This window comes from Epinephelus lanceolatus, chromosome 13, assembly GCF_041903045.1.
Source record: "Epinephelus lanceolatus isolate andai-2023 chromosome 13, ASM4190304v1, whole genome shotgun sequence".
In the NCBI taxonomy this organism is placed as follows: Eukaryota; Metazoa; Chordata; class Actinopteri; order Perciformes; family Serranidae; genus Epinephelus; species Epinephelus lanceolatus.
Window position 1 is genome coordinate 13165781 of NC_135746.1, and position 23509 is coordinate 13189289.

Consider the following 23509-nt stretch of genomic DNA (forward strand, 5'->3'; position numbering starts at 1 on the left):
AAACTCAAAGCTTGAAAACAGTAGTTCACAAACCAGTGGGTGACATCATGGTGGCTACGCCCATTATTTTTTTTATACAGTCTATGGTTTTCCCACTCTAATAACTCTGTATGCTGTTTATAGGCTTAGATGTGGTACTCTAATGCTGTCATGGTTGTTTTAGATGTTTCTACAAACCCCAGGAAGGCATATTAATCTGCCTGCTGCATATAAGTGAAAATAAAGATGGATGGGGTGAAAAATAAAATGATCCAGAAAGAACAAAATTCCTGCAGGTTATTAACTTGAATTAAAGGTCTTGCAAATACAACCCTCAAGTACCAAGAAATAGTGGTACAAAAAAAAAAAATCTTAAATGTCAAGTGCAATCAGCAATAATTGAGTGACATGCCAGTTGCAAAACTGGAAAGCCACTGAGACCGTGAAACCTAAGAGAAGCTGAAATTTCACACTCACACACTGACTTTCTTGTCTTCCTATGACACCCCCTCCCATTCCCGAGATGATCCAGTTAATCACTGGTTTCATTGTCAGCGAGCCGACACAATTTATAAACTGGCTGTGTACAAACACTGACTCACTCTCTGTGGTTGGCGCTGCGAAAAGATGCAAAAACACTGGCGTCATTCACACGTGTCTGTGAGAGGGAGACCAAGGGGAAGACGGAGAGAGGGATGATTATTGTTTTGACTTTCAAAGTCAGCGGGGTGTGTTCTTGTGGGTGTGTAGTTTACTTGTATGTCGACCTTTGCATGTGTTGAATGACTCTGCACATTTGGCGGTGATTGATTCAATCAGAAATTGAGAACTCTTATTTACTGTAAGTAAAACACGTATTCTTGTTTAAGTTGGTTTATCTCTGCTACATCCCGGCTTACACTTTGTCCTCACCACAAAGGGTTTTCTAATGGCCTCTGAATTTGAATAAATCCATTAATTTGACTGGCTGGCAGCTTATGACCCTGGTGTTATTGACGTTTTAAGTCCAGTTTGGCTGGAAGCTTCGCAATGAGAGCAAAGGTCCAAATGGGCCTCAGCTGTCAATACTTTAGCCTCAAGGAAGAACTGTGTGCCTGGTAAACACAATAAAATGAATCATGCGCCCCTCGAATCACAAAACTGTGAAATAGAGTCACAAGACGGATGCTGGCAGTTTCATGGTTGAATCGACAACAATACTCTGTCCGTGCTTTACATCAGGATTTTAACCAAAGGAGGATGAGATGGTTTCAGGGATTTTGACCTTGTACAGTAATAATATAACAGAGCATGTGTGTGTCAGCAGCGGCTACACAAAGATTTAAAAAAGAATTGTTCAAGGTGGACGTGAGATGCCAACAAGGAGGACTCCCCTCAAATCTACTACGATACCATTCTGATTCAGAGGGCAAAGATGCAGTTATAAAATGACTATCAATGGATCTTGTAACATAAATGTTTTATTTCTATACATAATTATTTGAATTCCCACTGTGTGTCTACTTGCTACTTTTAAAACCTAGCGTATTTGTTATGATCCATAGTTAAACAAATGGATTTACTTGCATACAGTGTGGATTTGTTCAGGTCCCTTTTCCCATCACCTTCAATGAAGCCAAAATGCTTCCACGTGCTAGCTTTTAAGCCAGGAGGTGGTGGTCAGATTGTATCCATCTGCGGTCTCTCACACTTGGCTAACCTCACTGGTGGTAGGCGATACCACAGAAAGTGGTGTTGATCCAATACCAAGTAACACAGGGCCAGAATCACTGATACCGAGCCAGGTGGTGGCAGTCGGATTGTATCCATCTGCGGTTACACATGCTTAGCTATCCTCACCAAAACTCAAGAAATAGCCTAGCTTACAACATAAATACGACGCTCATGTTTACATCCACTACGTTTCATTATCCAGCTGGTGCAGCCGTAGCCTGGTCTTACAAAATTGTTACAGGTAATATAACGGGTTCATCCCAATACCTGATCTCACGTCCACGTTTCCCTGACTTGTGTCTCTTCCTTGCATCTTAGCTTGACGCTTTGTAAGACAATTAAAGTAAATTTCTTGTAAAAACTGAAGTGTATTTTGAAAGAAGACGATTCCTGTAAGGCCGAACTTGACACGGCATCCCAGAACATCAACAACCAACGCACCTAGGGTACCTTGCACATTGTATCTGGACATGGAAGTGTCCATGACCAAACATCGATATGTGACAAGATCGGAGTTAGAATGTGTTGTGTTGAGCTTGAAACCAAATACTGTTTCTGTGACGACAGAGCTAGCTCAATATCAGTAAAGTTTCCCTTTAACACAATTGACTATTTTCCAAGCTACTGTAGCTATTACATTTTGTGGAGACGACCTTCCATGACTGTGAATTTAGCCTAAGCAGACCCTAGGTTCAGGGGTCTGATCATGGACAGCTCCCTGATGGATAGGCTAAATCCGGCTTTGTTGTCTCCAAGCAGTGTGGAGTGAGGAGGAGGGATGTGAGGTGGGCTGGCTCGCTAGCAGCAGTCTCTTTCAGTAGCACTGGTTAGCAGTAGGCTTGCAGCCAACCTTTTGGCCTTGATGTCTGGCAGCCTGTTTCGTCATGAAGAAGTGGGCATGGTTTAATCTCAGGTGGGTTGTATAACCGATAAGACACATACTGGCTCTAGCTAACGTCGGAGTTTGTAGCTTTATCTCCCAAAAATTATTGGCGTATAAGATGAGCAAGACAAGGAAATGGTTGGATACCACAACTTAGCTGACCTGTGAGCTCGCAGATCAAAGTTGGGAAGGAAAACACTATCAGGGCTACTAGAGCCATAATGTGGAGCAGCAACTGAGGCAATTTATATCACAATTAGCTTCCAAAATTCAGCTTACAGAATCATTGTTATTTCTGACTGGAATTCTCCTTTGAGGATTAATTCCTCCCTCCCAGCCCTCGTTTTCTACCAGTTCCCCTCTCTGATATAGTGTCCTCTAGAGTACAGCTGAATCAGCGTGGGAAAGAGCTTTTGCTGCAGCAGCTAACTTTACCCAGTGAAGTCACATCATCCGTGCTGTATGGTTTCAGCAAATTGCATCGCTGCAGGGGGAGGACGGAGGCGCTTGAAGACAAAGAAGGGCGGTGGAAATAGTTGTAGAAACACATCGCACCTCATGTTTTCACTGCACCAAGTATTTTTTCTGTTTTCCTTTTACTTTGTGAGACATGGAAACCTTTGTCCTTTCCTTTTACTAGTCCCATCCTCACCCTCCATTCTCTGGCATGCAGTCATCTCTCCCTCTCGCTCGGCTCACACAATCTCCTAAGATGAATTCATCCCTTTGATGTGACACAGCATGGCAGTGTAGAGAGAGGAAGAAAGCTGAGCTGTGAGGTTTTTACTGTGTTGCACAATCCTCCTCTGCCTCATCATCACAGTGACCCACTTATCTGTGCGCTCCCCATCTCCCTGCATCTTATTCTCTCCTCTTATGTATTCTAATTGCTGCTCTCGTACATAGCTATCTCTCCCCGTTTCTTCTCGCTTCCTTTCTGTGGTCTTGTTTACCCCTCTGTTACTCTCATCTCTGCATGCTCCCTAATTTAATAACATCCCTTCTTATTTCAATGTTTGACTTGTTAAATCTTTCCTTCCTTTGCTTTCTTTCTTCTTTTCTTTAATCACTTTTCCTTGTTTACAATGTTATCTGAATATTTTAGCGTCTCCTATTAAAATTCACCTTCCTTTCTTCCTGTTCCACCATGTTTCTCTGCCAATTCAGTTTCCCGCTTCTTTTCTCTATAATCTGTATCACTTGCAAACAGAGCTGTGATTAAAGAAGGCCTGGTGTTATTGCTTTATTTACTGGAAAACTTCTCCTTGAAACCTTTTCAGACTGTGTGTGTGTGCGCTCAGTTATGTGGGGGATATGTCAAAGTCGGCCACATTCTGTGTGCTACTGAAACACTCAGTTTCAATATACCATTACAGGCAGAGACTGAATGTTCCTGTGCTCTTAGTACCACTGGAACATAACCACACTGTCTCTGTCTGTGTCTCTCTCAAGCGCGCGCACACACACACACACACACACACACACACACACACTCTGAAAATGCCCGGAGAGAAAATGACAACTGATAGACGGCGGTGTCGACTGCTAAGCCTCCATTTTCAGCATCTGTACGTGACAGCTGCCATGATTGTCCTGACAAAATCATTTAGCCGTAGTAGCACTCAGTATCTGCCTGGTGTGGTGGTTTAATGCTTTCATTTCTCACTTCATAATACACTCTGCAAACCATGGATGTACAAAGAGAGCTGGAGAACAGTGTTAAAGGCAGGACCTGTTTGTTCCCATTAAAGTTGTAAAGTGGCACAGGAAGCCAAGTTCAACTTCCTAGGTATAAAGTAACTCGGATCCTCCGCATTGTGGGGCCTGTGGAGCAAGCACACTAGAAAGATGTGCCTGCTGAACGGCTAACCTCCAGTTTAGCTCTCAGCTAACTCTAATGGGGATAAAATAATTTAATCATGTGTCTCTTCCAGACTTTGGAAATGTTCAGACCGAACAGATCAAATCCCGATAGTGAAACACGCCATTTTGCGAAGGTTGAGACTAAGGTTTGGCATTACCGGATCGGGTACCTGGAATTGGGTACCCCATATTACCTTTTTTTCTGTACATTACTCTCTATGCTCATCTAGCAGTGATACTAGACGTCGCATTGTTTTTGGCTCACTGGGAAGCTGAAGGAGCTGTGGCCATCTCCCTGGCTTCACGGAACTTTCGCCTCTTGTCTAAACCTGGCGGTCTCACTCTGTTATGCTCTCAGGTATCGAAATCTGGCATCAACAGATCTAACATGAGTCAGTACTTGTTTGTTCCCTTAGAAGTTGCACAGTGGTACAAGAAGCCAAGAAACTTCAACTTCCTAGGTAGAAAGTAACTCGGATCCTCCGCATTGTGGGGCCTGTGGAGCAAGCACACTAGAAAGTTTTGCCTGCCAACAGCTAACTTCTGGTTTAGCCCTCCGCTAACTTTAATGGGGACAAAATTATTTAATCATGCGGCTCACCTAGACTTTGGAAATCCCACCGGACCAAATAGATCAAATCCCAAGAATGAAAGAGCCATTTTTTTGAAGGTTGAGACTAAGGTTGGGTACCGTTCATGTTTGAACCGGTTGCAACCATCTCCCTGGCTTCACAGCACTTCTGCCTCTTGTCTAAGCATGGCGTTCTCACACAGATGTGCTGTCAGGTACCGAAATTTGGCACCAATGGATCCAACATAAGTCAGTACCCGTTTGTTCCCTTGAAAGTTGCACAATGGCACATGAAGCCAAGAAAGTTCGACTTCCCGGGTATGATGTAACTCGGATCTTCTGCATTGTGGGGCCTGTGAAGCAAGTGCACTAGAGAGTTTTGCTGGCTGAGTAGGTAACTTCTGGTTTAGCCCTCTACTAACTTTACTGGGGACAAAATGATTGAATCATGCAGCTCTTCCAGACTTTGGAAACGCTATCGGACCAAATAGATCAAATCCCAAGAGTGAAACAGGCCATTTTGTGAAGGGTGTGACTCAGGTTGGGTACCGTTCATGTTTGAAGCAATACCGGATCTGGTACCTTGAATTTGGTACCCCCATGGTACCATTTTTCTGTGCATTACTCTCTCTTCCTGGGTATAAAATAACTCAGATCGTCCCCATTGTGGGACCTATAGGGCAAGCACACTAGAGTGGCTAACTCCTGGTTTAGCTTTCTGCTAAGTTTAATAGGGATAAAATTATGTAATCATACAGTTCTTCTAGACTTCGGAAATGTTATCAGACCAAATAGATCAATTCTTGAGAAACAAGCCATATTGCGAAGGTTGTGACTAAGGTTGGGTTCCATTCATGTTTGAAGCAATACAGGTTCTGGTACCTGGAATCTGATACCAGTACCCAATGGTACCTTTTTTCTCTACATTACTTTCTCTGTAATAACAAAAATTTCATTTTTGAACAAGCTCCAGGGGTGACGTAGTAGACTAAAGCACAATTCTGCTCTGTTCTAATCACACTCAGAGCTAATCCTCTGGCCCTGTCTCGGTCTGTCTGTCTGCTTGTGTGTGCATGTGTCTGCTCATCTAGCAGTGGTACCAGACTATTACTAAAATAATACAGAAAAGAAAATAGACCAGATGCTAAAACCATGCAGCAGATTGGGACTGCAGCATTAGTTTTGACTTGCTGGAAAGCTGAAGGAGCTGGGGCCGTCTTCCTGGCTTCGGGGCACTTCTGCCTCTTGTCTAAACCAGGTTTCTCTCACAAATGTGAATCTGTGCTCGTCAGTACCGACATAATGCAGTCAGTACCCTTAGAAGAAGGGTGGCTGGGCTCAGCCTTAAAGATAGGGTGAGGAGCTCAGAGTAGAGCCGCTGCTCCTTCCTATTCATAGCGTCGAAAGGGGTCAGTTGAAGTGGTTCGGGCATCTGATCAGGACTCAGTGTTTTCCTTTGCTGTAGAGCTGTAATTTTTCTGGGACAGTTGCTCTGTGCTTTTTCTTTGATGAACTTCTGTCAGTATGACTCAACAGGATGACAAATTTATTTCTGAGGTGAAACTTCTGTGCACGAAAGTCTACACAGTTATCTAACTGGCCTTAACAAGTCTTAGCTGCTGTTCAATACAACTGGTAGATCTAGTTCATTGGAAGCAGGCTATGAATAGGAACAATCATGAATCACTTGGCCAAGTGAAGTGATTCCCTGTCACAGAGAGTTTGACTCTTTGTTCTCTGAGAGTGTTTGAATAGAGTCTGAATAGAGTTTGCGGTGAGTCACAGGGTCGGGCCATTAGTTTTGATTCACCTCCTCGCAGACGAACCAGACTGAAAACGCTGCTGGCTGCTTAGCTGTTGGTGAAAACAAGTCTGACACACATGCACACACACTTTCTCTGCACAAACAACACAACAACAAACACACAGGCCGGCCTGTCTCGCTCTCTGCTGCTCGCTGGCTCTCACACAAAGTCGACTCAAAGTTGCTCTTCATTGCAACAAACACTTGGCTCCTTGTTGTTTCTGTTGCACACACTATCCTCTACACATAGTACACACACTAACTCTCTTTTCCTGATTTCATCACTGTCTCTTTCTTCTGCATATGAAAATACACAAATGTGTCCTCATTTGCAACAAACGCTGCAAATTTAATAACATTAAACTAATAACTTTGGCTGCCAACACGTGCTTCTCTACAATTTTTCACCCTTTCATCTATCTGTGAATAACCTCCACAAGTCAATCAACAGTGTCACTATAGAGCCTAGGATGGTGACAGTAAATTTTGGCAACGAAAATAAAATTTGGCATTTAAAAAATCCACTGAAAAATGAAACAGGCATTCAAATGTATTTCTATTTTATTTTTATGTGTTTTTCAGTCTGATTTTTTTTAAGCTCCACAAGTTTTGAGCATGTTGGACACTCACATGACAAATAAAATATGTTAAATATTTATTTTTGAGTGTAGTGTTGGAGTTAAAATGGTGACAGTAACTTTCGGCATTGAAAATAAAAGTTGGCATTGAAGAAAAATCCACTGAAAAATAAATTGGGCATCAGAAACAATTCTTTTATTTTAATATATTTGCATTCTGATGTTAAGTGTATTTTTTTATGATGACAGCTTTTTTTTTCAGTTTCAATTTTCTGTCACTGTTTAATTTTGAGGGGAGGGGCAAGGACAGCATGATTTACAGAGCTAAAACATTAAGTTTTGGCATTGAAAATAATCCATGTAAGAAGACATGTTTAATGTGTGTTTTGAATCAACTAAACTTTACAGCACTTTGCAGAAACCTCCGCTGTGACTAGTGTTTTGGAGGTGTAACTGCAGAGTGACACAGACACACCACCGCATAAGTATAAATGCTCACAACAGCGTAGGCTACATGTGTAGGCCATGGCATAGGTTCTGCATGTTAATAGACACAATTTCAAACTCAAGTACACAAATCAGCTTCACTATAACTCACAGCATTCACAGACAAAGCACTTGTCTTTATCTGGACACATTTTCCCCACAAATACAACATGCTAACATTATTAGCAAAAGCCTATGGCATTTTACAATGTATAAATTAGCCCAGTTGCTAGCATAGATTTTCTCTACTCATATGAAGCCAGGGACAACAACAACATTTAACAAAGGCAACACTACAAAATAAGGCTCTATTACAACTCACAAGGTTCACTGACAAAACAACTGTCTTATACTAAACATGTTTTCCAAACAAATACAACAAGCTAACGTTATTAGCACAAGCCTAATGGCATTTTGCATTGTATTTAGCCTAGCAACTCGAAGACTTCTCCCTACTCATATGAAGCCAGGGACATTAGCAACATTTAACTAAGGTAACGTTATAAAATTTGTCTCCATAACAACTCACAAAACAATTGTCTTATATTAAACACGTTTCCAAATAAAAAATGCTAATGCTAACGTTATTAGCACAAGCCTATGTAATTTTACATTGTATGAACTAGCCTAGTGATGAGCGGAGATTTCCTCTGCTCATATGAAGCCAGGATAAATCACACACAAGACTTAAAATGCTATTTTTGTGGAGGCTTTATTGTCTTCAATTTATTTATTGTTTCTTATCTGTGAAATTAAAGTAAATAAAAGCTTGGTCTCCACTGAGGGAAATGGTTTCAGATTACAAAAATAGACAGGAAGTCTGCATCACTGTGACATGTAGTCAAAGATACTGTATTATAACAAGATGGCCCACCTACAATATACCCCCATTGTATGAAATGGTATACATTTCCGGTCTCCTAAGTAGGCGTTGTCCCCCGTATTCCAATCAAAGACGATGGAGAACCGCCAATCAAAGACGAGTATCCCTAACCTCGCTTGGTTATCGTAGATTAGCTGGGCTAAACGTTAGCCGTTAGCGGTGTCTGTAATAGGTAATAACTCATTAAACGGTCCGTGAAAAAAATATTTTTTCCAGCGGATATCTTAGTTACAACATGATTGAGCTAGCAAAGCAGTTTTGTGTTGCTATGTGTGGTACGATGTCTAGAAAGCATCAATGACTGCAGCGGACAGGGACAGCTAACAGCAGCAGCAAAGCTAACATCAGGACATCATCTGTTAAAAGCCGTTGTCAGATACGACATGAAACTACTCCAGTTAGCTCAATCATGTTGTAACTAAGACATCCGCTGGAAAAAATATTTTTTTAATCCAGTATCTTTGGTGAAACTGCACTGATTTCAGCACCAGAGAGGACATACCTGTTGCCCCGGATCTCGCGAGAGTGTGTTGTTGAGACAGAGACAGGTCTTGAACAAAGTAAATTTTCTCCTGATTTGTCCGTCTGAAATTTGCCATTTTGGTGTCGGAATCTCTATATTTCTATGTTTGTGTGGTTTCTGCTTCCTGGGATCAAATCAAAGAAACACCAAAAACATCTCCTGTGGTTGCACAGCTAACACCTTCCTATATCTCCCATCAAATATGTATTGTTCAGTTGAGGTTCTGTATGAGTTGTATGAATCTGCCGTCTTGTAAACTCAGAGCAAATCTGGATCTTTTTTCGTCACTTTTGAATGTATTCCTGTGGGAGTGTGTGTCTGTGTGTGTCTTGCCTGTCCCTTTATGTCTCCTGGCATTGTGTGCTGTCATTTTGTCACCCTTCCACTGCTGGCAAGATGGAAGATGATTTTCCCCTGGGGGCAGTGGGTGTGACCTCGACTATTTCAGGCTCTCAATCACCAGCAGAATGGCAACGAGTTCAGTGTTTATCTGCATGCTAAGTGTGTGCGAGTGTTTCCATTCCTGTCATTGCAGCCAGTGTATATAACACACTTAGGTACTTTCTCAGAAGCTCTGCGGAGAGACAAAGCCCTGTGGTGAGCGTTTCTCTGATTGATGGTGGCAAAAAGAATCTTGTGTGTGTGAAGATTTGCACGTTGTTGGCGATTGCCTGCAGTCATGCTTCACACACACAGGCCATGCTTGCCCTAGTCATCACCGATCACAGTGACAGAGGGTGACGGACTGCCTGCTGACAAGTGGAATGGTCCCACACACACACACACATACATACACAGCAGTCAGACTGAGTGATAACCACAATACTATACATAGATGGATAGATAGCGGTGTCTTTCCCCTCCACCCTCTTTAAGAAGTAGGTCAGTGTGTTGCATTCACTCTCCTGATGGCCTTTTACTTCCCTCTTACTCTAATTCACTTATTCATCTCCGCTATTAAGTTAAATCTTCTCTCTGTGGCCTACAGAGACCCAATAGACCACGCTATGCGAGCAGGACTCCACTTGCTGTTGTGTTTTTTTGACATCTCGCCTCTTGTTTTTGGCATTCATGACAGAGGCCATGATCTCTGAGCCCTGCCCACATTTCAGAGCTGGCAGGTAGCTGCTGTGAGGTGTAAATAAGATGACCTTTGGAGAAGGAGCAGCGATCTGCGATGATTCAGTCTTGAAATTCTAGTTTGGATCTTTAATGGGTTTCATCCGCCCTGAGGGCAGAAACCTGCTTGACCTTTTTGGGACTTCAGATTGAGAGTTGAGAGTTGAGAGAGGTGTTGCTTGGCCATTTTGAGTTTTTGTAATAAGCCGCCCAAATGGAGGGGGAGTTTGTCAACCTACTGTGCCTTACAAGAGAGCAGTGACTACAGAAACAGTGGAGATGAGAGAAAAGATATACATAAGAGATACATGATAGGGCTGTCAAAGTTAATGTGTTAATAACAAGTTAATGCAAATTCCTTTTTAATGCCGCTAATATTTTTGATGTGCGATTGATCCACGTACCTTTTCTAATTATGACCCTGGGCCCATTCTGTAGTTTGGGAAATCAGGAAGCGATGCAGCAACGTTGTGAATGGCAAGTGGAAACAAACCTCCGTGAGCAGAAATAGATAAAGTAAGAGGTTTTTAAATGGCAAGTTCAGCTTCAAAGCCCTGCCACATGATTCTCTCTGCTAAGCTACCTTTTAGCAGGACTTGTTTATCTGGTGGTATGTGTTTTTTCCCCAAACCAGTCTCCAGAATAAACGTTGGTATTGTACGTTTCTACATAAGTACGTATGTTTCAATATGCTGTTAAATTTAGACACAAAACTACTTCACCAGGAAAAGATCATGTTTTGAATGTTTTTCAAATACTGGGTTTTGGTGGCACAATCCCAAACTAGAAAAGCAGAGCTCACTTAGAAAAATAACAACCACTTCTAAGGCAGTATTCCAGCAGGAAATGCAGTGATGTTTCTGTAAAAAATTACACTATTCATGGCACTATTGCCGGTGGAAAAACAGTGATGGGTCGCTAAGAGCTGCCACGTTTGGTGGCTAAAAAGCTGGTGGAAACACGGCAATGTCTCATTAAATAAAAAAAACGTTTTTTATTGTCTGTTGGTCTCAAAAAGTGGTCTGCAGTTTGGCAGGCATCTTGCCATCCAACATCCTTCCACCTTCCAGTGATAAAGTCATCTTATAAACGTCACGTCACTTTAAACATTAAACTAACGCATATAAAATGTACAAATGCAAAGCAGTTGTGGTTTGCAGAACTGCAAAATGTCAACTTTTTCTTCTGGTGATTGGATTGTTTTGTTTGGTAATAGTATTTTGATTTTGTTCTTTATTTATGTGGTGTAACAGATTCAATTACTAAGATTTCAGAGTATCAAAATTGATTTCTATGAATATCGCAGCTTGGTTTTTACCTCTGCTCTTGCAAATCTTATATGTTTCTTACAAACTTGTACATTTCTATGTGTAATTATTCCAAATGGTATTTTTTCAGCTTTGACCAACTAACAAGCATTGCACTCTGGACAGTACAGAGGACCACACTGACATGAAAATGAAACACACAAAAGCTAATTACATGAGAATTTTAAATGCCAGCAGCATTCACCCATTTATCTCTTCTCAGTTTGAAATAACTCCTCTGATGTTTTTCACATTTGCATATAACCTCAGTCCTCTGGTTCCACAGCACACACACACTTCTGTACTAATAGATGACGGGGTTTGATATGTTCTGCCATATTCCCTCGTTTCTCCGCCTTTCATTTCTGTTTCCTTAACGAAGGGGGGATTTCAGAGTGAGACCCTCGCGCTAAGACACGGGGAGAGATTTCTGAGGAGGAGGTCGAAGGGGACGCTCGTCTGTAGAGAGACAGAGATGCTTAAAATGCAGGTTGTGTAAATGCCTCTTAACGGCTCAGGAATGAGGATGAAGGTGGGGTAGCCTCGTGCGCAAGTGTGTGTGTGTGTGTGAGTGTCAAGTGTGTGAACAAATGCAAATGAGGTATGTGCAAGCAAAGTGCGAGTGTCACTGATGTCAAGTGGAATTTTTTAAGTTGGCTCTTTGCTGGCTCTTGTTTATTGCTTACCTGAAGCCTGCATTCCCCTTGTTTTATATCCTCACAGTTAATGATTTATCCGAAGAACTCCAGCTGCAATAGGTGAGGTAATTCATCTGTCAAACACAGAGCACACAATGTACCACACCTACAATTTATCTTACATTTGGTAGTGTAATTTCAAAGTTATAATTGCGAGCTTATTCTAGTCTTTGCACATCAGCCCACCCACGCACAAAGTGAAATCACAACGACTGAGCCTTTAATGCTGCGAGCTAAAATGAAACCGTCCTTCCATCCTCTCATCCCTGTGTCTGAATACCAGCGCATGCTCCAGGCAAAAGATACACGAGTCCTCTGAGAGCACATCAACACACACACATGCACACAAACAGCATTTAAAACTAGTAACCATTTTAGTGTTGTAGCATCCTGGGCAAAGGGAACCAGGGATCACCCACCATGCATCAAAAAAAGGTATTAAAGTTGTGTTCGCTACCAAAAAAAGGGCGTTCAATCTAAAATAGGACCTCTTCATTTTCATGTAGGTTACAGCTAATTTCAGAGAACCACTGAACCAGATGCAACAGCAACAAAAACCTATATCATCTAGGAGTGCGAGAAAACACCAATATGCCTGGCTATCATGGTATTATATTTTGGATACCTCAGAGGGAGAGACTGAGAGCTTCCCATTCTCAGCATGAGCCACATCAAATGCACTCTCCCACCGTCCTTTAATCTCCCCTCCAGGAGTTCAGCTGCAGGTGTGTGGCTTCCCACACCTGCTCCAAAATAAGGTCAGTTGGGAGTGTGTGTGTAGCCACCTGGCAGGATAGTAGTTGGCTTCAATTACCCTGCCCCTCAGCCCCTTACACAACATGTCGCTAGAGTAAACACAAAGAACAAAGGCCTGGTCGTAAAGGTGCACCACTAGCATTGACAATTCTCCTAAAATTAGATGTAAGAAATACATTTTCATACTTATAGTATCCCAATATATCGCAACGTATTGAATCGTAACCCCTGTATCATGATACGTATCGTATCGCCAGATTCTTGCCGATACACAGCTGTATTATCATCTATTTACTTTGGCTCTGAATTTACTGTATATACTGAAAACAGCTGACTGTGGATGAGGTCAGGGACTGGTGAGAGCCATTATGATTCAACTAAAAGACCAAATCAATGAGCTGAAAGCGACCGAATGCAGCAGATAGCTAAGAAGATGGTACTTAATTTTCTGTGGGATTGTCAAAAGGCCCAAAATGATACTCAACAGAGCTCGGACGTGGCTCTTTATTGAAACCTGACTGCACTGATGGAAAATTATAGAAGTTGGTCTAGAACAGTGGTTCCCAACTGATACATCCACAGGGTCCAGGTTTAATACACTCAGCGCATAGGCTGTGTGTATAGATGGATGACTCGTCTCCACTAACACCCACTGTACAGAAGTGGAGCTAAAATATCCAGGATACGGCAGCCGCCATCTTGCTCCTGGTGATGTCAAGTTTCCCGCTTATACACCCGTCCGCCCAATTGCGAGCAACACAACTGAATGCAAGCCTCACATAGTTGTCAATCATGTTGTAATATCCCCATTTATAGCATTAAATAACTGATTAAAACGAAACTTATCAGAAAGACGAACACTTGAATAAACAGCAGCATGATTTAAACTACCTTAAATGACAGAAACCATCTTTAGGAAAAATGTATTTGATGTGTACTTTGAGTTTTTATTTTGGTTCATTTTGACCCACCAGTTGGAAACCACTAGTCTAGAACATATTGCACTGTGATGCAGTAGAAGGACATGACAGTGACAATAGCCAGGAAGACAAGAACGTCCATATTAGATATCTCTGCAAACCCCCAGGATATGTTAAGTGTCAAAGTGCTTTTAAAAAATGTTTGTTATGGTAGATGGTTTAGTTATGGTAAAGGTTAGGCAACTAGAAAACCTGGTAAAGATTACTGAAAGATCGTGGTTATGGGTAAGAAATAGGCAAACATAAGTGCAAGTCTGCAACGGGACGGTCTACAGCATGAAAGTCTTATTTGCTACACACCCACTCACCACCATTTTCCAATGAGGGCACACTACTTCCTCCATTGACAGTAAATGTTAGCACTGGACGTCAACTGTGAAGTGCAGAATCATCCAATATGGACGTATTTATCAGAGCGGTATGGTAGAGTCTATTTTGCTGCAATAATGCAGTGCTGTATGTTGTTACTGAGTAATTCAGCTGTTGGTAAAGGCCACCACTTGGATGAAGAAGCTGCACTTGCATACACTTTCTTTGGGCTTTAATTCCCAGAAGGGAGAGTTTGGAAGATACATCATGTGGTAGCTGCAGAGGAAAGGGTTGATCCTCCCTGCGTGCCTCTTTTGCACAAGCCTTGTGGTAAAATAAAACGAACCAGAGGAACACAGGACCTTTTGAAGTGGTGTTGAGCAGAATACAGCCTCAAACCACCGAGCCACTAAACGACCCAGCCCTGGCAGCGCGGCATAGCACAATGACATTTCCATATGATGTCTGCTCCTAATAGGCAAATACATGTTCGGGCTGTTTAGAGCTTGGAGTGCAGAGACGTGGAAGCGATGTTTTGAACACAGAGGTGAGATGAAAGTGAGAGAACGTGTGATTTTGGTGAGGAGTTAGTGTCTAAAAAAAGACAAAATGGTGCAAAAACATGACAAGTCGGTGCATCAGATGTTTTGCTAAAATCATTCCAGCACTCTTTAGTTTTGCATTTTCATGTCCTGTATGCCTCGTTTCCTCTCGCTGGTTTGATGTCATCGTCTGCATGACATGAATCTGTTTCAGCAGCTCACTAACCAACAGTGTTTCTGTGTTTCAGGAGGAGGAGATGCCAGAGGTAGAGATAGACATAGATGACCTGTTGGAGGTCAACAGTGACGACGAGAGAGCCAGCAAACTGCAGGTATACCCCTGAGACTCTGTGTGTGTGTGTTTGTCTTTGTACCTATATGTGTATTTTTAGCACACACCATTGTTGTATACTGAACATGAATCAATGTATAGGTACCTATATACTTGAGTCAGTGCTTTTTGTTCTCTCTGAACACACAAGGGGACCTATTATGCTTTCCCTTATTTTTTTGAGTCGAAGGCCTCTTGATTGTTTTTTGCTCAACCTAATGGTGTAGCATGATTACCTAATCAATATCAGCTGTGTAACGAGGGTGTGGCCTATATAACAGGCCAGTGTGCCTGTGTCTGACTGTGATTGCTGATGTTGAAGAAGTCCTGAGGGCTGAAATGTCATCAGGATAAAGGAGAAATGCACATGGAGCCAGGCTGTGCAACACTTTTATCTTACTGTCCTTATTTTTGGTCATGTATATAATCTTATTATGTCGGATGTTCATGTTAAACGTGGCCAAAGTTTAAAATAATAAGGGAAACGTAAAGTAATCCCTGTGATCAAAAATCTAAGACTTAAGATCAATCAGAATACTGTTTACAACCTTTACGACCTTTTCTTTATATGGTCAACTGCTTCAGGCATGCTAGTGCAAGCATTTACATATGTTAGCCTACACTGCTACATGAAGCTACATGCTAACATCAGGGAAACATGTAAACTTCTTAGCCCATGTTGTAAATTTCTGCTAGATTTAGGAACATACTGCTGCTGGAACATGTCCAGTTGTTTTTAGAAGCTTTTATTGGTGACTTTTAACAAGGGAAAGTGACGCTATACAGTCATTCCCCGGTGCAAGCACACTGCTACATGTAGCTACATGCTAAAGTCAGAGAAACATGTAATCTTAGTCACTGAAGTTGTTAATTTCTTCCCGATTTTGGATCATATTCCTGCTGGACATGTCTGCTTGTGTTTAGAGGCTTTTAGAAAGTGCTGCTATACACAGTCATTTCCTCGCTGCAAGTACACTGCTGCATGTAGCTGCATGCTTACGTCAAGGAAACATGAAATCTTAGTTGCAGATTTTGTTAATTTCTTCCCAATTTCGAATCATACTCCTGCTGGTACATGTCCGGTTGTAAAAATTTTGGTTTAGAAACTTTTATTGGTGATTTTTTCAATGTGACAAAGTACTGCTATACGCAGTCATTCCTTGGCTGAAAGTATAGTGCTACATGTAGCTACATGCTAACGTCAGGGAAACATGATTTTAGTTTAGAAGCTTTTACTGGTGCTTTATCATAGTAAAAAGAGCCACTATTCTCCGTTACAGTCATTGCAATGACAGCGCAGAGTTGCCGAGATGTGAAAGACCCAGAAATTCTGACCAATCAGAGCAGGTTTTTTTTGGAAGAGGGGCTTCAAGAAAGGCGCTAAAACGAAGCGTTTCAGAGTACAGATGTTCCAGTACAGACAGTATAAGGAAAATAAAGTGTTTTTTGACCAATAAAGCATGTAAACATGCTCTGGTGGAGACCCAAAATAAAGGTATGAAACTTAAAATGAACATAATAGGTCCCCTTTAACAGCAAGACACAATGTTTCCTAGATGGGATAAAGCCAAATACTTGCTTTGCAGTCAAACTTATCATGGTCAGGTCTTTTGAGTCTCTGGTCAGTAGAAAAATCTAACTACTGTATGTTGGATTTCTCCCTGTATGATTCTTAATGCTCTTGTTGTTTTATTCTGGTACCAAAGCCTGAATTCATGCTCTCCAACCACTAGCTAAACAGACCCATAGAAGCAGAATTGTACATTAATTTTACATTTTATCCCAGTAAATAAAAAATGAAAAGTCCAAGCGCTGTCAAGATGATGTCTAAAAACATCTAATCCCTCAACAACTCACTGTTTTTTTTTCTCCTCTTTGCTTCCCACACAGGAATCATTAATAGACTGCTACAAACCAACAGAGGTGAGTCGGTTCAGTGTGTCTGTCAGACAATAAAACACTCGATTTCAATGACCCAGCAGCTTGTGTGTAGATAGACATTATTGATGCTCACATGTGCCACTCGATTCGCAGTATGTAGAGCACTGTATGTTGAAGCATTGTGTCCCAGATGTGTGTGGTTAATTAATGTCTTGTGACACTCACACACATTTGTTTTCTCTTTCCACCGTCAACCTGACCTAAATACAACACGCACACACACGCCTACGCCCACGTTAAATTTGTTTACTAGTAAAGGGATTTTGTTGACTGTGTTTGAAGGTGTGTCTGTGCGTGTAAAGGTGTTTGGGTTCGGGTGAGATGGGGTTAAGCTATTTTGGTGCTTACAGGTAGTACAGACCAATCACATTATCTCTACATACGGCGAGCTCGTCCAGCCTGGACTCCCCATCTGTCATCTCTAAGTGTGTGTGTGGCTTAAGGTCAGACTGTGACAATTACTACAAGGTCACTGGTATCCAAAGCTGCAGAAGTGTCACACCTACCCTCACACACACACACGCCCACCCACACAAATACACTGTAATCCCTTGAGAATGGAGAAGCACTGATGCCATTTTCAACACAATCCCACAGAAGAGGCATCAGCTGGGGATAAACAATGAAAGGCAGAAGCATTGGAGAGAAAAAGTAGGGTGTGATGGAGGGAGGATGAAAGAAGGAACAAGAGTGCTGTTAGAAAAAAGTATACTGGGAGAATAACAGGAGATGAAGGGCGGAGAGTGAGGAATAGAGGCAAAGAGATGGGAGGAGAGGGATGCAGAGGGATATATGAAAGGACAGCTAGAGGCAGAAGGACAGACAAGAGTGTAGGGGAGAGGAGGAGGAGAAGAGGTACAGAGGGAAAGAGAAGAGGGGGAGGCGTCAGTAATTGGGTCATGAGCAGAGTCACCCCTGGTATAATGAGAGGGATTATATTCCAGCATATTCTCTACCACTGTGACACCATTGTGGACCTCCATACCACCTCCTGCTTAAACCCAGGATGTGGGTTCTCTGTCCTCCTCCCCTACTGACTTGATTCGTGTTTGTTTTCCATCCTTTTAGTATCACTTCGATGCCGATATGTAAGGGATAATGTAAAGCGAGTGGGTCATTATTGTGAAATGAACCTGACAGGATGATGCTTTACCCTGACACTGAGCAGAGGGGTCTTTAACTGTGCTTTTTACACAGCTATTGACAAACAAAATCAATGATTTGACACAAAATATGGATTTAAAAATGATCGTATTGCTTCCACTAAGCATCTACGATGAGAACTGCCTCTCTGGCCATGGTCTGTTATTCATGACAGCAGTCTGCTCTTCAGAAATTAGAGACCATAGACTGCCATGATTGACCAATCAGAATCAAGTAAGCCGTGTAAAACACCATACCACAATGTTTGTGTACAACTAGCGTAAAACTTTAATTAGCCCGGGCTATTATTTGCTCAAATCACTGAACTCAATGGGCTTGTATTTGGGACAGGCCTTTAATTCATTTCACACAAAACTGTTGCTCAGCAAAGATCAGGAAATACAATCAAATTGTTTATTTAAACCAGTATGAATATTACTTGTATGAAAATGTGGCTTCAGATAACATATCAATTATGAATCATTCATTTGATCTCGCTCTGACAGGCAGCGCATCAGAGGATTACGCCACCCGGGAAACTGACACAACCGCGCTTTATCCTGTAAAATCAATACTCACAACTTGGATTCATTTTTTATGAGAAACCCTTTTGATTCTTTTGATCTGAGGACCCTTATAGACCAAAGGAATATGAATAACTTTCAGGGTAATGGAGGAATGGACACATAATTTGAGGTAGCCAACAACCTGCTTTTATACATCTGAAGAACTTCTAGAAAAAAAATGAACTGCTTGGCAACCAGATCATGTGTCTAAGACATTTGTCTAAATGTGTAGGCAAACCGGGCTAGTAAAAAGGGACGAGGCGTTTAATTGAAGTTTTACGGTATATTCCAATCAAGCTATCACACAAATAAAAGGAGGACACTTCTGCCTGCTTTCGTCTGCAAAATCAAACAGAAATTGTGGAGAGATTGTAGACATCTAAAGATTCATATTCTGTTATTTTTCTTTACTGAAAGAAATATTTCTAACTGTATGATTGCTTATATGTCTTTGGGTGAAAAAGCAGCCCAGTCGCCAGGGGAAAATGTTGGCATTGTACGCGTCTGCAAACCATGGATATGTTATTTTTGCGCATTTTATATCAACATTTCTCAATAGAATAGAATAGAAAGAACTTTATTTATCCCCTAAGGGTACATTCAGCTGTCCAGCAGCTCATAAAAGACAAAAACCAACAACCACACTTCCGCTCATCAACAACACCACAGTAATATTAAAAGACACATAAAATAAAATGAGTTCAAATAAGTGCATAAATATAGTGGCGTAGTATGTGAGCTGACTTTCTCATAGGGAGTTGGAGAGGATGGTGGATGGCATGTCACCTAGGTAAGATGCATGCCAACCTGCCGACCACTGAGACCAGTTTTTTCAGTGAGACATTGCTGCATTTCCAGTGGAATTTCAGTCGCCAACAGTACATGTTCTGCCGAGATATTGCAGTGAAAAGTAGTTGTTTTTTCACTGAGACATCACTGCGTTTCCTGCTGGAATTGTGCCACCAAAAATGGGTACAATTTTTTTCCAGACCATAACCAAGTGGTTTTGTGCCTAAACTTTACCCAGGGATCGACAGCCTTTAGCATCAATAGAGCTACTTTTGGCCAAAAAAGAAAAAGACTATCTGTCTGGAGCCACAAAACCTATTTGAGCCTCATAATAAAGGTAACACACCCTTTTAAGTTGGATTGAGCCCATCAACATGACTAATAGATCTAAATAAGCAATCATTAATATATTTTAGCACAAGATGGCTCCTCCGCAGTGGGCTATGTTTGATTATTTGGTACTTTAAATTTGCAGCGTTGCCGATGAAAGCAAACAAATGTGTCCATGCACTATTAAATTCTCCATTTTACTCTGAGATTTTTCCCTTTTTGGATTTGGAATCCACAGCTAACCTAGCTAGCGAGACTCAAGACTACTGTAGCAATCGCTAGTGATGCTTGTAGATAAAAAAATGCGACAGGCCACAGATGTATGACGCACATTTTAGTTGACAAAATGTTAAAACTTTTTTTTAATTCGGTGTTTAGGCTGCGCATTTCTGCAGTTGAATAATGTAAGAATCACTTGAGGCCTACAATAATAAATGAAAATTAAAATGTTAAAACAAATAACGGTTATTCATTTCCATATAATTTTCTGTCATAGCCACAGGGAGCCATTAGTGAGGGGCCAATGAGCCGCATGTGGCTCTGGAGCCGCAGGTTGCCTACTCCTGACCTAACCACATGTTAAGAAGTGTAAAGTTTTAACATATCAGCTACATAATTACGTCCAAATATAAAGTATCCGTGGTTTGCAAAGACTTAAAATACCAATATTTATCCTGGCGATTGAGTTGAAATTTGTGTGCAACTGTCTAACTCTCTGTTTCTCTCTGTCTTGCAGGACTTTGTCCGCGAGCTGCTGGGCAGGATAAGGGGGATGAGAAAACTCAGTGCGCCAACCAAGAAGGGCCTATAATGGCCGTGTGGTCAACCATCAATCAACCATAAACTGCGTCATCTCAGCTCCACCTACTTAACCCACCCAACATGGACTGTCATCACACAGAATAACTTATCTAAACATAACAGCATTAGTAACTACTCTGCAACCTGCAAACAGGCACCATAAACTCCATATACATATAGCACTAGTCATTCATTTCACCATCACGTAGAATAACAAGGTGTATTATTATATTTGACTGTTGAAAGGTACGCAAGCGAAACGGAACCAACATGGTTTAAAAGCATACAGTCACAATAAAATGTCAAAAGCCCTGGAACGTGCCAGAACTGCAACCGTGCTTCAACATGAACACCACCTGATTTCACATTTCAGAGCCATGTTACAAGCTGACGCTATAATCCCAACAGCCATACAGACTAAAACACCAACATGAAGGGAGGTGGTAAATAAATAAAAAAAAATGTTTGTACTGCAGTAGGTGTGAAATTAGCTGTAGCACTATGTAAACACAGTGCTTCATGAGTTTGTCATTTTTTTACTGAGGTGCTGTTACTTCTTTTAAAAGATGTACTGTATGTTGCCATTTATTGTTCATGTGGTTGAAATGTGGTCTTTTTTGTCCTACTTTAAAGTCACCCCGCTTGTCCTTACTCCGTCAGTGCTTGCTGCAAACGTAAGGGAGCTCTGTAGTTTTATTTTAAGCACAAGGCGTTAATACATCAACTCTGTCCTTTTTGTGACGTGTAAACGCTGGAAAATGTGGGGACATCTTAGCAAGCGAGGCGAAAACAGCGCGAATATTCTTGCTTTTTTTTTTACCCACTGTTCCAGTATACTTTTCACCACAGCAAGGCATGATGGGTGTTGCAGTTCTCCACACGAGACTACAAAACCTGTATGATTGGCAGCCTTTCACTTACAATGTTACGCGGTGTCGTCCCTCATCAGGTTACATATCAGTTTTAGGTTCAAGCACAAAACCCCAAACATTGTTTCTCACACTCTGGTTCACTTAACTAACTCTAACAGTGGTTGACGTTGCCTTTAGGGACATTCAGGATTTCTCAGCACTGAACCTTAACTACTGACAACCTACAAAGGCAAACACAGCTGAGTCAGAACCTGAGGACAACTTGAAACTTTGACACTTAAACCTGTCAGGTCCTGTAAGGGGTAGGTGTGCCAAAACTGGGAGTATCACATCTCGAACGTCATACGTCATGGAGGCATTAGTGTGACACGGTATTTCCACAGAGATAGTTTGTTACGTTTGTGAAACATCTTCGAGCAGCCGCAGAATTTTTTAAGATGTTTAAAACTTTTCCAGGTTGCAGATGTTGTAATCTCATAATCCCAGGTTTAAAGAGGTGGATTTAGATATTTATTGATGTTAATGTGCACCAACACACTCAAAAAGCTCTGGTACAATCATGACTCTGTTAAAGGGTTGGGCCCAGTTTCACGTCCGAGCAGTCAATCGTGTACCGACCGGAATGGAGCAGACAGAAATCTGCCATGTGACATAAACCCTCAGCTGCCAAAGACAAAAGCAGGGCAATGTTTGATTTTAACATAACACTTGCAAAGCACCCGTCTTGCATGCTAACAACAGAGAGAGAAGAAAAACACTGATAAAGAGTATAGATATTACGAACTTATAATCAAGCAAAAAATACTTTTCTGACTTAACTACCATGTCTGACTTTGTAGAACATTTTGTGTTGAAACAACGTGATGGTCACGTTGGAGAGAATCCAGGAAAATTTTAAAAATGGTGCTGTTTTTGATGTTCTTCCCAGGTTTCGGTTGTTTAAAAGACATTTTCACTGTCGATTGATGCCAGAGAAATGTGTCTGGAAGAAGCGTGTCTGTCTTTATTGATGGGGTGCGTTCAGTCTAAAGCGGCGTCCTCTTTGCGTTTTCTTTCCTCAGTCTGAAATGAGCTGAATAGACATCGCTACACTCAGTGATTTGTCGGAGAAAGATCATGCGTTTCTGGATCAGTGAATCGGAAAGAAAAGTCAAAGAGGAAGCCCTTATAGGAAATGCATCCAGGACTCATGTCGAGGTACTCCATAGGATTTTCTCTGTCAGCAAACAGTTCAGGGGCAGTAGGCTGATATTTTATAATTTATGGGATTTCATGTGGAGAGTATTTTGAAAGCGTCCATACTAGAAAGCTTTACGTTTGCATGTATTTTTAAAGTCGCATGTCAAGGGGGACATTTTGTTGGCCCAAGGGTTTTTATTTTACAAAATGAAACACTTTCCTTTTTATACCTTTATTATTATTATTATTATTATTATTATTATTATTATTATTATTATTATTATTATTATTATTGAGACTAAAATATTGTTTTTCAGCTGCAGTTTTGTTTTTCTGTACATCCACAATAAGCGTTCTTGTTTTTAAAATGTAATGTGGTGTGTGGTTTGTTTTTGCTGATAATAAAAATGCAGGACTCTGTACTATTTAAACAGACGCCTTCCCTGTGTGATTTTATTTATTTATTTTTAATGGGTAAAAAGGTATATGTCATTGTGCTTCATTTAAAGCAACAGTCCAATCCCAATCCATCGATGACACAAAATTATTATTATTATTTATTG

At 41.3% G+C, this 23509-nt stretch overlaps 1 protein-coding gene across 1 annotated transcript in view; it reads left to right on the forward strand.

Annotated features, from left to right (window-relative positions):
* The window catches only part of ppp1r14c (protein phosphatase 1, regulatory (inhibitor) subunit 14C), a 37986-nt gene extending 14609 nt beyond the window's left edge, over positions 1–23377 (forward strand). The window contains exons 2-4 of the mRNA XM_033649456.2: positions 15243–15326; positions 17216–17248; positions 20831–23377. Of these exons, the coding sequence (XP_033505347.1) occupies positions 15243–15326; positions 17216–17248; positions 20831–20905 (192 nt within the window). The 3' untranslated portion in view covers positions 20906–23377. The remainder of the gene's footprint in view (positions 1–15242; positions 15327–17215; positions 17249–20830) is intronic.
* Positions 23378–23509: the final 132 nt, after the last annotated feature.